Here is a 17,921-nt window from a genome sequence, read left to right as displayed (position 1 = left end):
ATTTCTTACATTCGGTAAATTTCATCAAAATTACAAACTCCCCACATTATCAAGTCGATTTTTCAAATCTAGCAGGTTCCCCATAGCTTACTTCTGTTCTTCCACAGCCTCACCTCTGGGCATTCACCACCTAAACGCACTGAAGCTCAAAGTACAGCACAACCACCAGTAAAAATCACAAGCATCATACTGGGAGACCAGAAACTGCCATCCTGTAGTGGGAGCAAGAGAAAACTAACTCTAAAGTATCCACGTCCTGCTTCACCAGACAAACTGATGTATTTTGTATTCTGCCTTCACCAGCAACAGCAAGGATCTCAGTCCAAGGCAGCCCAAGGCCTGGTAGCACTGCGGTCACCCCTACCACATCGAATTTCCTCGTGGAAGCAAAGCGAAGGATATAAAAGCTACTGTGTTTTGGAGACTCAAAATACAGCAGTACAGTTACACAAACAGCACTGTGTCAGAGGCAATATGACCTGCTTGTACTGGTATAGCATTCAAAAGCTCTAAATTGGGTCAGCATTGTGCTTGCTGTTGTGCAAACGCGCACACGGCCAGAGGAAACACAGCTTGCCTGAGTGACCCAGGCATCCCAAAGCCATGTCTGCACTAGCAGCCAAGTCACGTTTGCTTTAGTGAGACTCTGGCTCCCCAGTTCCTATGTCACTTTCAGAGATGGAATGTAAATTACTCTGGCGATTTGGAAACAAAGTTTAACCACAGAGCCTGGCCAAAATTTTCATCTCTGAAGGCCTCAAAAAGAGAATTGAAGAAAAATGTGAGCGCAATGTAAAATAAAAGGAAGTCATTTAAGGGAAGTAAGCACTGGTTGCCCGAGTTCTTCATGCATTTAGAACTGACTGGACTGACCAAAAAGAAATCACTATGCTATATATAATATTCAACAAATATAATAATTATATATATATATATTGCACTGGTGTTGAATGTATTAAGTGACCTAATAGGTTTCTTCCTTCTCTATTTTCTAATATTTAGATCCTACTTCTTATTATCATTTTTGCTTTAACTAGATTGCAAGTGATCATGCCAGCATCTTATTTCATTGATCTCAACAGGATACTCTTTAAAAGATGCATTTATTCACTTGGGAACACACTAGTGTAATTAGCCTTGACATTTCAACAGTCTGATCATAAACACAGAGTGTTCTATGTGCTTTTAAGGCAAAAAGATCTCTGAACTGCCAAGGCAAAACATCTGAGATGCAAATTTTGCAGGAAACTCATGGATATTTTGTTAAAACTCAGTCTTGACCATTGCAAGCATGAGTGCCAAAAACACACAAAGTCAAAAGACTGATGTATTGTTAATGGCATTTCTAATTTTAGCCAAAGAGTGGTGGTTGCTTGTTGTTTTTTATTTTATTTAATCTCCCTCCTTTTGCCTTACAATATTTTTCATGGTATCTGCCTCTTCCCCATCGTAATCCCCACCCCAATTCCACGTGTCCAAAACCATGTCCTATTGTCCTGGAAGCAGGAGTCCTTCTGGATGCACCAGGGGACCCATCTGGGGGATATCAGAAGCAGTTGAGCTGCCTTCTGATGGGGAGAGGCTAAAGGCCTAGAGGCTAACTCTACTGCTGTTGGCAGGGATGGAAATCATCATGCTGCATTAGCAATGTGATGGAAACCTGAGTTCTTTTAAAACAAACAAATAAAAGACAAATAACATCCCCCCCCTCCAAAAACCATCACCCCCCAAAAAAAGACAAACCACTAGGCTGTGCCAAAGCGAATGACTTGCAACCTTCTCCCAGTGTGATCCAAAATACTCAACTCTCACATGTTTCTCTGAAAGGCTGACTCAGTCCTGCACAACTACTACTAAACACTGCAGCTGAGTAGTTCTGCAGAATATTGACGAATAAGCGCATTGAACTGTGTATTTATAAATTAAAGCGCCACTAATTTGAGCCCTCAGGCAGCAGAGACCAGAAAAATAGAATCAAAATCACATCCTTTCTTCTCCTTTATATTTATAAACGTCTTCTTGGGCCTCCATGTGTTTGTAGTTGAATAATTTACCCATATGAATTCCTCCTTTACCCCAGGAAAAAAAATACGCAATTACAGGGTTATCTACTACAAGAATGCACACAGAATTTTCTTTCTGTATCCTGTACATGATGCAAGAAGGAGAGGCTGAAAAAAGAGACACTATAAATTTTCCATAAACCACATTAGGAATAACTGTAAAGATCTATTGAGAGGTCTTAAATGCTTCTGAATCTGTCCCACATTCCTTTATCCCATCTCCCCATAGGACCATGCAGCTGAAGTACAAGCTCAAACCATTTCAGAAGAGCTGAGTGCAAATAAAGACTTTTTTTTTTTTTGGCAGAGGTCCTCTGTCTCCCATGATTTCCCAGTGAATGCTTTTCACTGTTTGCCCCTGAGAAGAGACTTTTCAAGCTAAGAGATCGAAGAGATTGGACTTCAGAGCTCTCAAATCTTGCTAGTAGCTTAAAAGTCATCATTGCTTCTCTCACCTTTGCCCCCCTCTGTCGTCTTCTCCAAAACCCTTCTCTTCCCTCCCTTGTGCCAGAGTGAAACAAAGAAAACAATATGCAAGCACAGCACTAAAGAAAATATTTTTACAGTTTTTCTTCCAGCTACTCAGGACTTTGAGCTCGTGGGACTTCTATTTGCTGAGGCTGTGATAAGCTTTTTACAAAAGCTAACACACTTACTATGAGTTTGATATGTGACTATTCAACCCCATCATAGTAGCCAGTCAGACACACTCTTCTGTTAAACCATATTTTTCTTTTTGAAAGTTTTCAATCAAAACAATTTAAACCTGGGATTTGGCCTAGAAAAGCCTTTTCAGGCAGGATGTATTCATGTTTCAGAATTCTTCCCCACTTTCCCCTGCTTTTTCAGCATTATTCATGGACTAAAAGAGTCCAAACTAATTTCCCCCGTGGCCTTTTGGGGTTAAGCAAGACTGCCGCACGCCCTGCTTGGGGCAGGGGCCAGGAGGCAGTGGAGGTGCTGGAGGGGCAGCAGATGCAGCTGCAACCAGCCCAGGCCAGGAGCCGGCACGGCAGGACCTGCTGCCCCACGCTGTGCCATGCAGCGGGGCGCACATCCCCACGCAGCCCAACACGCGGCTCTCGTTTCTGTTAAGGCAGGAGGCCTGCCTTCAACACGCAGCCCAAAAAGATGGGTCTGACCAGCTGGTCCTTGTCAGCAGAGTCAGGCTGCTGGCCCTTCACTTGCCACGCAGCAAACCTGAAGGCTCAGCGGGCTGCCCAGAGCACCACCTCCCTCCCTGCCGCCAGCCGGCGAGGAGGCGCTGGGCACGCACAGTGCACCCCAGGCTGCTCTTAAACCAGGCTTAGAACAGAAGGATGATGTGAAACACTTCTCACCGCCAGGCTGAGGCAGGCTCCAAACTGCTGCCAAAGCTGGCCCAGTTCATTCAGGTCTAAAAATAAGCCTGATGCAGGAATCAGAAGGTGGCCAGAGAAGATGCTACCCACTTCAGTCCCTATGCACCATTTGTTAAAAGAAACCATAGCTGTGTTTCTCTGAAGCTCAGAAAGAGCCCTTGATCTGTATCTACAGAAAACTTCACTTCTGAATTAGCCTCCAGATTAATTCAGTAAAAGTATGCCAGAGACACTAAGGGCCTGCACTCTGACTTAATGGTTTTAAAGAGTTTTTTTACTCTTTAAAGAGTTTTTTTTACTCCAGTAAAGCACTGCACATTTGTGATTTTAACTTACAATATGTGAAGTTTTAACTTCGTGTTAAAGAGCATCACTTTTTTTTTTTTTTTTTTTTAAAAAAAAAAAAAAAAAAAGGGTCATTCTAGACCATGGGGACTTAAGTTTTGGAATTGCCTCTGATAAATGCACAACACCAAAGAACTTTTCCCTTCCTGCTGCATCTAATGTGCAGAACAGAGCCAAGTGCCTCTGGAAGAGGCAGGGGAGGAGGTTGCCCCGTCTCCACATGACATCCAGGCTCAGACACAAGGGAGAGACTCACAGTGTCCTTGAGCACAAAGGCACGGCAGGAGAAATCACAGGGAGCATTTTAACGCTTTATTACACTCAGTGCTGAAGTACTTGTGATAATTATAGTACTTGTGATTCTTGCAACGTGGAGTTTGTTTCAACATTTCTTCCCCCAAAAGCCTTTCCTGTCCCCACAATTTAAGTACACAAATAACATTCACAGTGTAAAGTCTGTTTTCAGTTGCTTGTAGCTTTCAAAAAATTCCCCTTAGGGGCTGAAATGTTCTAAATTTGATCTCAGCCCAGAGGTGGTTTTCCCCACCCCCCTCCAGCTTAGAAACATGCATTTGGTTACCCTTCAACAGTGGGAAATGAGAAAATAGATGGTTAGGAGGTTTAAGACTCTTCCTTTCGTGGGTGTTCAGAGATCGCCTTGGGGAATCGAAGGAAAGGGGAAGCACGGGACTGACAGGGTAGAGAAAGGAAGACATGGAGGGACTGTGAGAATACCCCATTGGTCCAGTTGTAATCAGTTAAATATTAATTAAATAGCTTCCCAGGCAATGCAATCTGCAAGATCAGTCCTTACAGCCAACCCCATTAGAAAATCTCAAGAGAAGAAAAGAATTTTCTGGGTTTACCCAGACTCAGGCTGCAAAGAGCCAGCTCTTGTACATAATGCTTGATCTGGAAGCAGTCAAAGAGATCTTTGTGTATATGACCATATAAAATTTGATATCTCTGATCTCTGTCATACTGTTACCAAAACAGAAGTGTGACTAAGAAAGCTTGAATGCTACATCAGTATGGCTATCCAGCCCTCTCAGGCTCGAGTCTCTTAAGGTTATTTCTTTTCACAGGTCGTCTTTTATTTCATGCCCATCATAGGTGGCTATTTTAAGGGGCTGTAGAGAGGTGTTGAATGCTGATAAGGAAAATCCTGTATTCCTTAATCCACTGCTAAAGCACTCTGCCAGCCTCCAAGGGTACCAGACAGATGGAGTGCACTAGGAAGCTACCCACAGGCTGGCTACTTCAGCCCCGGCTCATCTTTAATCCAGAAAGGTTTTGTTCTGGTATTTTAATCATTGATTGACTGGGAACTTTCCTCCATGCTGGGTGAGGTAAAATATCCATATGTCAGAGGTACTGGGGAATTCGTGTGGCTGTAGATCATAGCAGTGGTGTGAGACAAGATGCGTCTCAAGGGAACCAAGGAAGCCATAAGGAATGTAAAAAGTCACAGGGTTAAAGCCACATTAAGACAGCTGTTATGTTAATGAGAGTTCTGCTTTTCTTCTAGCTGTGGGTCATTGATTTAGAAAAACATGAACAGGGTCTTTTTCATTTTATCGTATCTTTCCACTGAGGCTAACATAGCCTAAAACGTCATATCCTAGATCCTGTTCGTTTGGTAACGGTATGTCTGTAGGAAGTTATCTATATTATGTTACTGCATGAAGGATTCCCAGGGCTTGATTTGGTCTTACCTGGCCCAAGTCTATATACGAAGATGTTTTGCAAGCATTTTATTTAGTAAACAAGTTAAGAAGAGAGGCATGCACCACTGAGTTTGCCCTCCAGACAAATTCATCCATACATCTGATTTTCTTGCACAGTCATAACAAACACTTGCAAGAAATTTGGTCTGAAGTCTTCTGCAAACACATTTATCAGGTAAAAGTGACAGAGGCAGGATCTTTTGAGATGGTAGTCAGTAAACACAGGCAGGCTGCAATAGGCATCCTTGTCTTAAAAGGTCAGAGGGATATTTTGAAGCCTATTTCGGTTTCCAGAGTCTGAATGCCTCAGGCTGAGCTTCAAAGGGTCAAAGCACAACAACAGTTTCACCAAAGCAGCCAAACCCACCTGGATGCTTGGTTAGATCACAAGCTACCACTCATTTTGCTTGTCACCCAACCGCACCTTTGCTTACAAACACGTGCACCTCAGACTGATTTAAGCTGGGCACGCTTTTTCAAATGACTCTCGCATGTCAATTAGTGAAAGAGCACCAGAGCAGTGGAGGATTCCGCCTGTGGCATTAAACATTTCACAGGACACGCTTCTGTGTTGTGAAACAGAGCAAGTCTTAGTGTGAACCTGAACTCCTGGCTGCAGTTTATTCCAGAATTATTTAGCTACTATTTGAGCATTTTGGACATCTGAAAACCCAGGTTCATGCCTTTTTTTTTTTTTTTTTTTTTTTAATCTAAATCAACTCCATGATTTACTCCTCCAGCACTTTAGCTTGTTTTAGACAATCCAGATCTACATGAAGTTGTGAAGACCTAACAGTTATTTGAGGGTTTATTTTGTTTTGAATTAAACTGACAGTGGGGATAAAAGAGATATTACAAGGTTTGAATCAACTTCAAAAGCTAACCTAAATGTAAACTATAGATACTGCACTAGTTATTCTGCTCACTTGCACGGCTCTATAAACACATTGTCCTTTTTAAAATGTTTTTCTCTCCTCTGTTAATGCCTGAAAGACCCAAACAACAACAGATGAAATCAGTTAAACAACTATAAACTGGCACAACAGCTGAACTGATTATATGCAGAGTGCTGTCAAATGCATAAAATAAACAAACTGGGATAATAGACCTTCTTCTCTAAAGACTCAGTATTGTATTTATGGTAGGTATGGAACAATTACTGGGGAAAACACACACAAAAAAATGTTTTTCAAAGCAGTTGTTTTACAAAGTTGGAAAATCACTGTCCATGTACAGATGTAGAAACCCCTAAGGTTGTAAACAACGTGGCTTCAGGTTTTCCTTTTAATTTAGAACAGGATCGTGTGAAAATATAAAAGGACTGCCATGCTAATAGGAAAGGAAATTCCCCTTGTTAGGCAGCTATTAAATACATACCTGAACTCGAGCCTCCGTGAGTTTGGCTCTTTGCGCAAGTTCTTCCCGAGTATAAATGTCAGGGTAGTGTGTCCTCTCAAAAGCTCTTTCCAGCTCTTCCAGTTGCTCTGCTGTGAAGGTTGTCCTGCTACGACGCTGCTTTCTTTTTAAAGGTAAGTCTGGTTCAGAATCGATGTCAGAGCCTTCATCAGACTGGGGTGCTGATGCTCAAAAGAAATTAAAAAAAATAATAATAAATTATCTTTAGTTGAGGAAAAAAAATCAAAAGATTTTATGAAATCTTCTTATATGGAAAAGCTGTTTTTTCTTCCCATGACTCAGAACTGAGTGGCAAACTTCAAAACCGCAAAAAGTGAGAAACAAATCAGAGTTAAATGTTCCACTGCGCAAACGTGCTCAAACAAAAAGAATTATCAGAAGTTCAGGTATGAGTTTATCACATTTTTCTGACCCAAGATTCTTTAAGGACCTCTAGAAATCTCTCTGAATGAATGGACAAATTATTCGATTTGCTTTAACTCTTCCAATGGTTTCCAAGTGCTTAAAACCATAAGTAGTTCTGCTTAAATCCAAATGATACAGCCTCCTTCTTTTCCCTTAACTGCTAAACAAATGCAAATATCTGTCACACCGGTGTGCGTGCTGTAACTTAAACGGTCTGACACTGTGGATGCACGTGCGTGTGACTTTCCCTATAGATCCAGCAGTGAAACCTTACTGCTGAAATGGTTATGGAAGTGATTACAACATCACACTTTGAAGAAGCATTGAATATAATATTCTACTACATAATATTCGAATTTAGGAGAATTGGTTTCTTCAATTATATTCACTTTATGGCTTGTGTAGTATTTATCCTATATTCTGAATTCCATGTTTAATGGATATTCAAATGTTCCTTCTCTCGCAACTTACTTGCCTGTCTTAGGACCACCTAACAACCTCTGAACAGTCCAGAAAAGTGTTAATTAAAAAAAAAAAAAAAAAAAAAAAAAAAGACATGGTGTACAGAGAATTCCTGTAAAAATAGCTCAGAGCAATAATTTGTTTTGACTCAACTCTTCCAGTCGCTAATGCAAGGAGATACTAGCGTATCACATGTGTGACAACCAGAACTGAAATACAGAACAGGCTGCATCACCTCCTTCCCCTAACATTTCATGATTTGTCCTCCTAGCCTAGGGAGGCTTTCCAGAATAGACCGTGGCTACAGACAGATGCAGGTGCATGCTGGTGGCTCACGGGATGTGCAAGCAGACCAGCCTCCCAGTGTTGGACCACAGGTCCCTTGCACCGTGCCCCACGCAGGTGCTTAAGCAAAGCCATGAAAAAACATCCCCTGGGATATGCTTCTGGTTCCCAGGACCTCCGTCCCAGCCCATGCTGTGAGCTGGAGGACAACTCTCCAGCCTTACAGGAGAAGTCGTGGAGCGATCTCAGTGCCCACGAGAGCTTCAGGCTGTGCTCCCTGGTAATTGAATGCACTCCAGCTACAGCCCGGCTGGGCTAAACCCATAGCTACAGCTGTGAAGGCAGCAAAGACTCTTACAGTACCCAACCACATTTTCTTTCCCCAGCAAGCCATAATGAACAAAAAAAAAAAAAAAAAAAAAACACAGATTTTCAAAGCCAGTCTTCACTTGCATCTGCTGCTGTCCCAGGCAACAAGCATTCCCCTTCTTCCCCAAGACTTCAAGGGAAACCACCTAAAGAGGGCAGACACTCCCCAGCGATGCTGAAACTGCTTGTTCTGTTGAAATGCAATCATTGCTTCTACTGCTTCAATAATTCCAAATAAATTATTGATACAGACATTGATTTAAAATAATCTTCTTAACTTGATTTATTTGAAAGTAGCTGAGAACACAAAGCCAGAACAGAAATCACTCTTCCTCAAGCTGCAGCTAAAACCCCCCACCTTCTTCAGCACTAGCTATCTTACATTTCCAATTTCACTCAAGCTGTTTGAACTAATAAATACACCTAATCTGTTTATTTAGTCCTACAGCATGAGAAAGACAAAGTTCTTTTATAAGCAGCTCAGCTGAAGAGTTTATGGATTTCTGCGTAAAAAAGAAAAAAAAAAAAGTGTAATTACTCTATCAAAGAGGCTCTTATGTTAAAGATATCTTCATTGTCCAGACACCAAAAATATTTTGGACCCAACATATGCAGGACATCAGGAGAAACTCCCACAGAGCTCAACATAAATGCACTGTGAGAACATCCACCTCTCAGACTCCTGCTTGTGCAAAAGTTTTGCCCCAAGTAAGACTGGATTTAGCTGTTCTGGAGAATATTGTCCCTAATGACAAAGGGGAATCAGTACAAGCATCCTGTCCCAAGTAGTTCAAGTTCATGCCTTACAAAACAAGCAATCCTAGGGTATCCCAAAATAAAGATAACACAAGAAGTTGGTGACAAATCCCAAGTCTCAGTTGGAGCCCCAACCCAAGTGAATCAGTGGCACCTGCTTTCCTCCAACTGCCAAGCTACACGATAGCTTCATACTGGTGTTCAAAAATACAATTAAACATAAAAAAAAATACAGGGCTTTTTTTTTTTTTTTTCAGTCATTTCCCCATGTTAGCCTCAGATACCTATGGCACCCACACGCAGCTACATCACTCTCTTCTACCCTTACCGCCTGGGTCAAGCAAGGGCTCCTCTAGGTTTTGTTCTGCTCCTGCTCATTTTTTGAAAAGCAGACTTGAGGCAAGCTGGAGCAGTGGGGCACTGTACTTCTGAAAGTTCTCCGCAGAGCAGATTGCCTGAAGGCAGGCACAACCCCGACGGCGGAGCAAAGATGCAAAGACGTGGCGCTGAGCACCCTGACCTGGAGCAGCGCTCACACCGCAGGGGTTTTTATGGGGGATGGGGAAGCACCACAGCCTGCAGCATGGGCCCCGCACAGCCCCCCCCAGTCCAGGGTGAGATGCTGCTCGGTCACAGCAGGGTGCATGGGGGGACTTTATCAGGCACCTACATACGTGCCTATAAAGAGCCAGCTTAAACTGTGCAGCTTAGAGTGGATATTTATTGCCACGTTTCTGACCTGAATGCCCTCGCTGACTGGGTGTCAGGAGGCCTATAATGATCTTTCTAAAAATGTTTTATGAAGACATAGCAAAATCTTGTGATGTTTCCCTGCACCCTGTATTCCTGCAGCAATGAGAACAAAACACTGACTTGATTTCATTTTAGCTTTACATTTCATTAAGCAGTATATGAAACGGACAAAGATAAACCAGTCAGAAAACACTGAGCAAAGTATCCAAGAGCCAGACAATGTGTCTTACACAGATGCTAACATTTAGAGATAAAGTAATAAAAACTAAAGTAGGGAGAAAATGCATATCAAATTAAATGGCTTTCATATCCCTCTGATTTCATCAGTATTACCCTTTACCAGACCTGGCTACCACGAGCAGCTTTATTGAAAACACTGAGTTCCTTTGTCTTGTCTGATCCATGATATTAAAAATCAGACAAATGTAATCTCAAATGATAGTTACATGTCTGTGTGACAGACTACACTATTTTTATTTGCTATGAAGTGTTTTTAACAAGGATTAGTTCCAGGGATGTTTTTATCCTCATCTTTGCTTACTGTTATTAAAATTTTATATAGGTGAGAAGCCTATCAGAGTATTGGCTGAGCACACAAATTGGACACACCTCAGCCTGTAAAACAGCAGTAATTATTTTACATCTGTTCTGTAGCCAGGGTGTACGTCTCTTTTGCTAAGCAGCATCTCTCTAATAGATGCACCGACTTCCATGGTCTAATAAGACACCGTTCAGCATAGGAAAAGGTGGTCGGATTTTAGCTGGGTTATTTCCTTCTCCACCACCTCCACAGACCCACATCACACATATCACTAGCCTTTACGTTTGTGCTAATGATCCCAGTACTCCAGCCCTGCAGGCTATAAATGGGAAACAAGGAGACTCACCGTGCACGGGGCTCGCAGCTTCCCTCCTCACCACACCAAGCAAAATGGGAGCGGCAGCCAAAAGCACCGCCAGTAGCTGAGCCATGAAGTTTAATTAAAGAAGGAATTACAGCATTAAAGAGCAATTATTTGTCCCTTGGCCCCTCGTGACCTGTCTGGTGGCCTGAGGAGAGGCTGCATCCCAGTTAGCACTACAACTCGAAGAAGTCCCTGCTCAGCTTCACAGGCGTTTGGTCACGTGGAATTCTGCAATTATCGGTTTTCCAAACACTGTAAATAGACGTGTCGGGGCAAAAACTGAGCAACAAAATAACACACAAGAGGTCATTCCCTGGATTGTTTTTCCTCTCAGCAAGACATTTCATTTGAATAATTAAATAACAAAAACATGACAACCATTTAAAAGCCATACATATGGATGCAGCACACCGCACACCACAAACCCAACCTTCCTGCGACCTGTGAAGGCACAGCTTCTCTGGCAGCCTTTTGGGCACCTTAAAAGTGTTTAATTTTTATTATTTTATTTTTTTTCCACAGCCTTTTCTTCTAAAGCAGGGCAGCCGCTAGATGAATTCTGACTAGCCACAGGTCTTGCTAGAACAAGACTGGATAATGAGTCACGAGAGCAGGGTGGCTGCTGGCCACTTTGCTGGCCTTCCTCCGTTGACACAGCGTTCCCTCACCCCACAGGCCGCCCTCCCGGCGCCTTGTCCCGTGCCGGTGGCAGGGCTCATGGCAGGGCTCGTGGGGACCCGTGGCTGCCATGCGGGTGGGAGGGAGGGGACGCGGGTGACCTCCGTCGTGTCGGCTCGGGTGCAGGCGAGGAGGAACGCGGCGGGGCCGCCGCCCCCACAGGGACCCGCGGCAAATGACAAATGACACTTTCTCTTTGTGATCTTTGGGATTTTTGTTGACTTATTTGGAGGCTTTTGTTGGGTCCTAAGAAATGGCCTGTGGCTGAGGCCCATTCTGCCGATTTCCACGCTCCATCTGTGGTATCCATCAGCAGGGCCCTAGCCCGCATTCAGGGCTCTGACACCTGCCTGGCAGGATGCGGGCGGCACAAAGGAGGCGGGCGGGGGCGGGCGGGGGGCCGGGCAGGGCGGCCGGGGGAAGGGGACGCATAGCAGGGGTTAATCCACACTCCCCAGCCCCAAAACGGCACCTGGAGGCGGCCCCGCGAGACCCCTGCCCGCATCGGGGCCTGGACACGGCACGAGTGGTGTGGCTGAGGAACTGGAGGGGAAAGGGATGGAGAAGGGGGAAGCCATCGGGAGGTCAGGCTGAAAGGCTCACCCTGGTGCTCCCCGCTGAAGCCCCCAGTGCTCAGACCCTCACTTGAGCTGGGGAGGGATTTCGGCATCGGGCACTCCAGCAGCTGCTGGACCAGAAACACACCTTTCTTTCCTCAGAGTAAAGTCCACAAGAGAATAAAACTGCATCTTTACTTCCTACCAGCATCCTCCTTCCCCCCCTCCCCGCCATCCCTCCCTCCCAGTTTAGGGGCAGGTTTGCATTTGCATACAAAATAAAATTAAGGCTCCGGAGTCGAGCAACCGCCTCTCTGCCAGCACGGCGGCCCTCTGCTTTCCGCAGAAAGGCGACGCCAAGCTCCCTCTGCCTCCTCCCCGCCACAGCGAGGGGCCACCAGGCAGAGCAGAGCCTGCCAGCCCCACGCTGATCAAACCCGGACAAATAAAGCCTGACACGCAACAACTCCCCGGGTGCCCGCTGCCCCGGCTGGAGGCTGCAGGCCTGCTGCGAACACGGCCGGCAGCGGGGACGGGTGTTGGAGGCTTGCGGTCACCGTCCGGACACCTGCGAGCTGTTTTGGACCCTCAGCTGCCGAACCCATTATCCAAGATCAAGCATGTTCCTATGGCTAAAAAAGCACCCTGAAACTAAGGGTTGCAGTGGTCCCCCCTAAGCACTTTTGGCAAGTTTTCCAGGATCCCAAGCTGCAATTTTATCCAGTTCACTGGGAGATTCAGCACCCTAAATTTCACCCTAATAGGTCATAGACCAGAATTTGTTAGCAGTCGGAATTTGCTAGCAGTTAGAGTTAACTGCTCTGCTTTGACTGAAAAGCAAATTTTAAAAAACAATGAACAAAACAAGAAGACACAAAAGACTTCAGTGTGGTTAAGATAAATATGCTAATGCTACTAAAAGTTCCCTGTTAAAAAAGTGAAAATTTAGAATCAGAAAGTGTGTGAGAAACAATTCTCAGTCTTGCTAGAAAGTGACAGAATACTTGATAAGATGTGAAACTCTAATAAGTAGTAAAATTTCTTTTAACCTGTTTTACTGGCATTTTGACTATGATATATTTAAAAACAAGAAACGAAACCCAAAAGCAGCCCTCTGCTCTAGACACGAATTTCACTCATCTAACAAGGATTAAGTCACACTTCAATTCCCCCTTTGAAAACCGCTGCTATTTGCAAAGGGCATGCTTACAAAAACATTGTAAATGGCTTTTTTAAACTCCACAGGCACTTTACAAAAGTCTTCACTGAGAGAATGAGAGAAATGGGAAGAAAATATGTTGCTGTTTAAGTAAACTGATTAATAAGAGTAATTAATCGGTTAACAGAATTGGCAAAGAGCGACTGCATCTCCCGTGAGCTGCAAGCTGAAAAGTCAGCAAAGAAAGGCAAAAACAGCCATAGCAGCGATATAAGTGAGGTTGTGGAGAGGAGTGGATGGTATTTTTATTTTGGTTGGTCTGATTCACATTGAGAAATGTGCTTTGTACAGCGAAGTGAAAAGGAAAACAGTAGCTGCAGTAAAAGGAAATGGCCAACAGTGACTTTTATTTACAATTACCAAGAGACAGGCTATTATTGACCATATGTGCCACAATCGCCCTCCTTATCATGGGTTGGCCATCATGTCCATTGGGAGCTGTTAATGAACTGGGTAATTGAGCTGCTGACATGTGTTACCAAAACAAAACAATAGGAAGAAGAGACAAATGAACATTTTATTTGCCAATCAGAGTAGGTTCCGCTTTTCAGAGAGCAGTGCCTAAGTAAGTGGCTGAATACATAAAACAGTGCATTGAAGGCAAGCAGATGCATGCACAATAATGGTTAACTGACAGCCTATGGCCCATCTGTGCTTAACATTTTGTTAAAGAAATTACTTGACTTGCTAAAGAGACAAATCATACAGCTGCCCCGAGTGCTGCATTATAAGAGATAAATCATTAGCTAAACTGTTTTCATGCTTAAAATAACAATGCATATTAACAGTTATGCAGGGACATTTTGTCAGCACAGCTTGATGCAGTTATAACTTACAAAAAATGTGACAGCTCATAGCTATTCAACGATTTCAACTTAGAAGAGAATGACAACACTGTGAAAACAATTTTACCACACAAACAATAGTTAATTTACAGTCCCTAAAAAAAAAAATAAATAAAATTTTTTGAATGATGAAATAATATGGAAAGGAAAAAAAATGGCCAGTATATAACTGTTCTGCACCATTAATCTGCTAGCATGTACTTCATTCAAAACCACAGAGCATCAAAAAGGAACACATTCCATTTTAAATATCAAAGACTGCATCGCCAGCACTAAGAATAAATGGCTAATTCTCAACTGTGCATGAAAGGATAAGGAATTTCTAGAGTGAAAGGAAGGGAAGAGGAAACAGCAAATACAACAGCTACAAAAATCTCTTCTTATTCCCCCACCTCCTCTTCTAAGAGATTTGTTTTGTTGATACAAGTAACATTAAAGTACTTGGCATCTTTGCACGTGGGCCCGATCCTGCTCTGAAGTTTCACTGCTGTAAATGTGCATGGGAAATTATTACTATTTTCTGCTGCACACTAAGCATAAAGGAACTGCCGTTAACACTCAGGGGCTGTTATTGCACAGGCAGCATGCACACATGTGAGCTCACTGTCTAATGCTAGTGAGTTCCTAGCCCATAACACCTGCTAAGGGAGGGCACAAAATCCAGTCCTCCCCTCCTGACTGAGGCCAAGGCAAGCCAGACCCTCAGCCAGCTCTACACACACTACCCAAAACAAAAAATAATACAGTTTGGGATAAAACTGGTGCAGCCTGTGGGGCCTTTCCCTGTGGTTTTGGAGGCTGGTGCCCACACCAGGGTGAGCTCAAGATTCACAACTAAATAAGTATTCCCGGGGAAGAAGTTCATGCAGAGAGCAGGCACTGTGAGGGTCCCGGGTGTTATAAAGTGCCCTGGGACAGACTGATGTTCTCACTGTCACTGGGCTCTGAGTCACTCCAGACCACCTCTGAATACATCCTATTGACTGTGAGAGGAGGGACTTCTGCAAGCATGAAGAGGCATCACAAACACATCCCATTGACTTTTGCCAGGAGCTCATGAGTGCCTACATCTGGGGGCTTTTCCAATCCTTCCTATGGGGAGCATCCATGGTAACACTGAGAACATCAACCTTGTGTTTAAGTATTGCAACATCTTGTCTTCTCTCAAAAATCACAGTGAGATTTCAAGGAAAATTTTCCACAGGGCTCAACATGAAAGAACAATTTTGCCTCCTAAATTTACAAAATTTATGAGAAGGTGAAGGGAACTAAAACTCAAATCCAAATGAGGGTCAATCTCAACAAGCTCTGAGAAAATTGGAATTTTAGGCAATACTTTAAAACACAGGAAGACTTGAGAGGAAAGATAAATCTCTCTTGCACAATTCACAGAACATACTAAGAAGGGACTGGCAACAAGTCTTCAAGCTGGTATCAGCTGATGGAAGAGCTGATTGGTAACCAATTAAGACTGAAAACATTGAGTATCCTGGGAGATGGAATTTGTCAGCTGAGAAATGAAATAAAGCAAATGAAGGAGTCTCTAGATAAATAACGAGACTCTATTAGAGAGTTAAAGCAAGGCAAATAAGCTGTCAGCAATCTCTCACTACATAGGCAGCATGGATTCTTAGAAGGAAAAAAAAAATCTATAAGCTATATTTTATTTAATTTCTTGAAAAGGTAAAAAAAAAAAAAAAAAAAAAAAAAAAAGAAAGAAAGAAACAAAACAGCGCACATAACCAAAATCCCTTAAGTTATCAAACTTACTGGGCACATCAAGACAAAAAAGGTTTATGAGCTTTTTTCAAAAATAGCTCTGCATTGCTTCACTGGGCTTTACCCAACTTTAACACAACTGAAACATTTTGAAAGAAAATACTGAAAATATTAATATTTACAGTAAAAAAAAAAAAAAAAAAAAAAAAAAAAGAGAATGTTTTAATACATTTAATACATTTTCTGTACCTTTTAACTAGCTCTAACACCTGTATTAAAACCATCCTTGATCTGAAACAGCACTGACAGAGCAAGCTGTAGGTAGTTTCAGCTCCTTGTCAACACCACAGTCCTCTCAAGTCTCTATGGGAAATCAAAGCTATGATCTCTTCTTAAACCCACAGCTGCAGCCACTCACACCTTAAGACTTTTACCTACTGCAGAACTGGATTGAATTATACATGTACGATCAGGTCTATCACTCTCAGGGCTTGGGATGGCCAATTTTTTTCTTTTAAACAATTTTGGATTTTGTCGGACTCAGTTTCCTCAAAAAATTGCTTTACTTTGCAAAAAGTTTGCTATATTTTGTGGCAGCAATCCAAAACTGCTAATATTTTTGTTGTTGTTTTCTAGACTTTAATAGATAGAGAAAAAATTACTCCTTTCGCTAGATCTATTCCTGTAATTCATTTTCCAATGTACCGCCTACCACTGCCAAATGCCTCTTTTCCAGCCAAATCTGTCTGTAACAGCTACGTAAGAATTGAGGTGCTGAATGCAAAATCCAACATCATCCCTCGTGGACCTGGGTACTGAACCCTCCTGTCTCACTGGCCAAAGACAGCCTCTACTCTTATGGTTGTTCCAGTATTTGGGATGAAATGACCCTTTTCACTGTTACAATAGGGTAGCAGTAGGGTGCTCAGCACCCCCTTGTGCTGCTTCCTGACCTTTTCATTCCCTGCTCCTACCTTGGCTGCCAGCATGGAGGTGAAGGACTCAGTGGTGCAGCAGACTCCCTGGATCAGTCTCGTTGCATTCATTACACACCCTATGATGCTGCTACAGTAATTAAGTTGGGGCCATGCAAAAGTCAGACACCTGCAGATTCTCCTGTTCTCTTGCCCCATGGAGCACGTGTGCCAGTGAGTGTCATCCTTCAATTACCCTTCCCACTGACTGTCACCTGGAAGCTCACCAGGCAACACCTACACACAACCAAGACCGCTCTGGTTGGGTGTGCAAGCAGACAAACCTCACAGCAGCCATCACAGCTTGCAGATGATGCCCCCTGACCTTACTGTTGCCATCATACAGACACTGAATGGACAAGACAAATCAAAGCAAGACATCTTCTAAGGCAGGCATTGAGACAACTGAAATCTAGGTGATTAAAAAATATATATTTGCATGTGCACGGTGCTATAAAAGATTAGCACTTCAATTTGTTGGTAATGAAGGAAGGTATACAGCTTGCTATTTGTTCAAAAGAAATATGGAGAGCTTGATTTCCAAGACAAACCCCACGCTTTTTCTAACCCCACACTTTTTCAAACAAACCAAAATACGGAGCAAAGCCCAATATCAGCCAACCTCAGCACAGTCAGTGGACGGTACTGATACACCATGCTGGAAGAGTTGTCCAGCTGGGAGTCACTCATGATCCATTCTCTGCCACAGACATATTTAATTGCCATACATTTGGCCTCATTTACTACTTGTTGACAGATGCTGATAAACGCTCTTGAAAACCTCCAAGAATGATGGTCACTGGTGAATGCCTAATGGCAGAGATGTCAAGAATTATTTGACTAAACATATTCACACTTACATCATCTGCTTTGAAACCCCTACAGATATAAACAATAAATTTATAACTGTCTCTCTGAATTATTAGCAGCCCCAGAAACTGAAAAAATAACTGCACCAAGCCTGCGAGATAAACACGCTGGCTTTTCTTAAAGATTCCTCTGTTGGCCTAAAACAAAGACTGAAGCAGCAGGATGCCTGCTGGTGTGTCTTGCAGGCTTTGCACGGACACTAAAATTATGAT

The 17,921-nt window shown here is 43.0% G+C and overlaps 1 protein-coding gene across 3 annotated transcripts in view; it reads right to left on the bottom strand.

Annotated features, from left to right (window-relative positions):
- The window catches only part of PAX3 (paired box 3), a gene marked incomplete at its 3' end in the record, with an annotated part of 75,695 nt that overhangs the window by 18,666 nt on the left and 39,108 nt on the right, over positions 1-17,921 (bottom strand). For 2 of the 3 annotated variants that reach the window (XM_084292433.1, XM_084292434.1), the window contains exon 5: positions 6,874-7,079. In XM_084292433.1, the coding sequence (XP_084148559.1) occupies positions 6,874-7,079 (206 nt within the window). The remainder of the gene's footprint in view (positions 1-6,873; positions 7,080-17,921) is intronic. The other variant, XM_084292435.1, reaches the window with a different exon arrangement.

The sequence above is a fragment of the Netta rufina genome (genome assembly GCF_964035555.1).
Source record: "Netta rufina genome assembly, chromosome: 9".
NCBI classification, from domain to species: Eukaryota; Metazoa; Chordata; class Aves; order Anseriformes; family Anatidae; genus Netta; species Netta rufina.
Note: the sequence above shows the minus strand (reverse complement) of the source record. Positions and strands in the feature narration are given on the sequence as shown.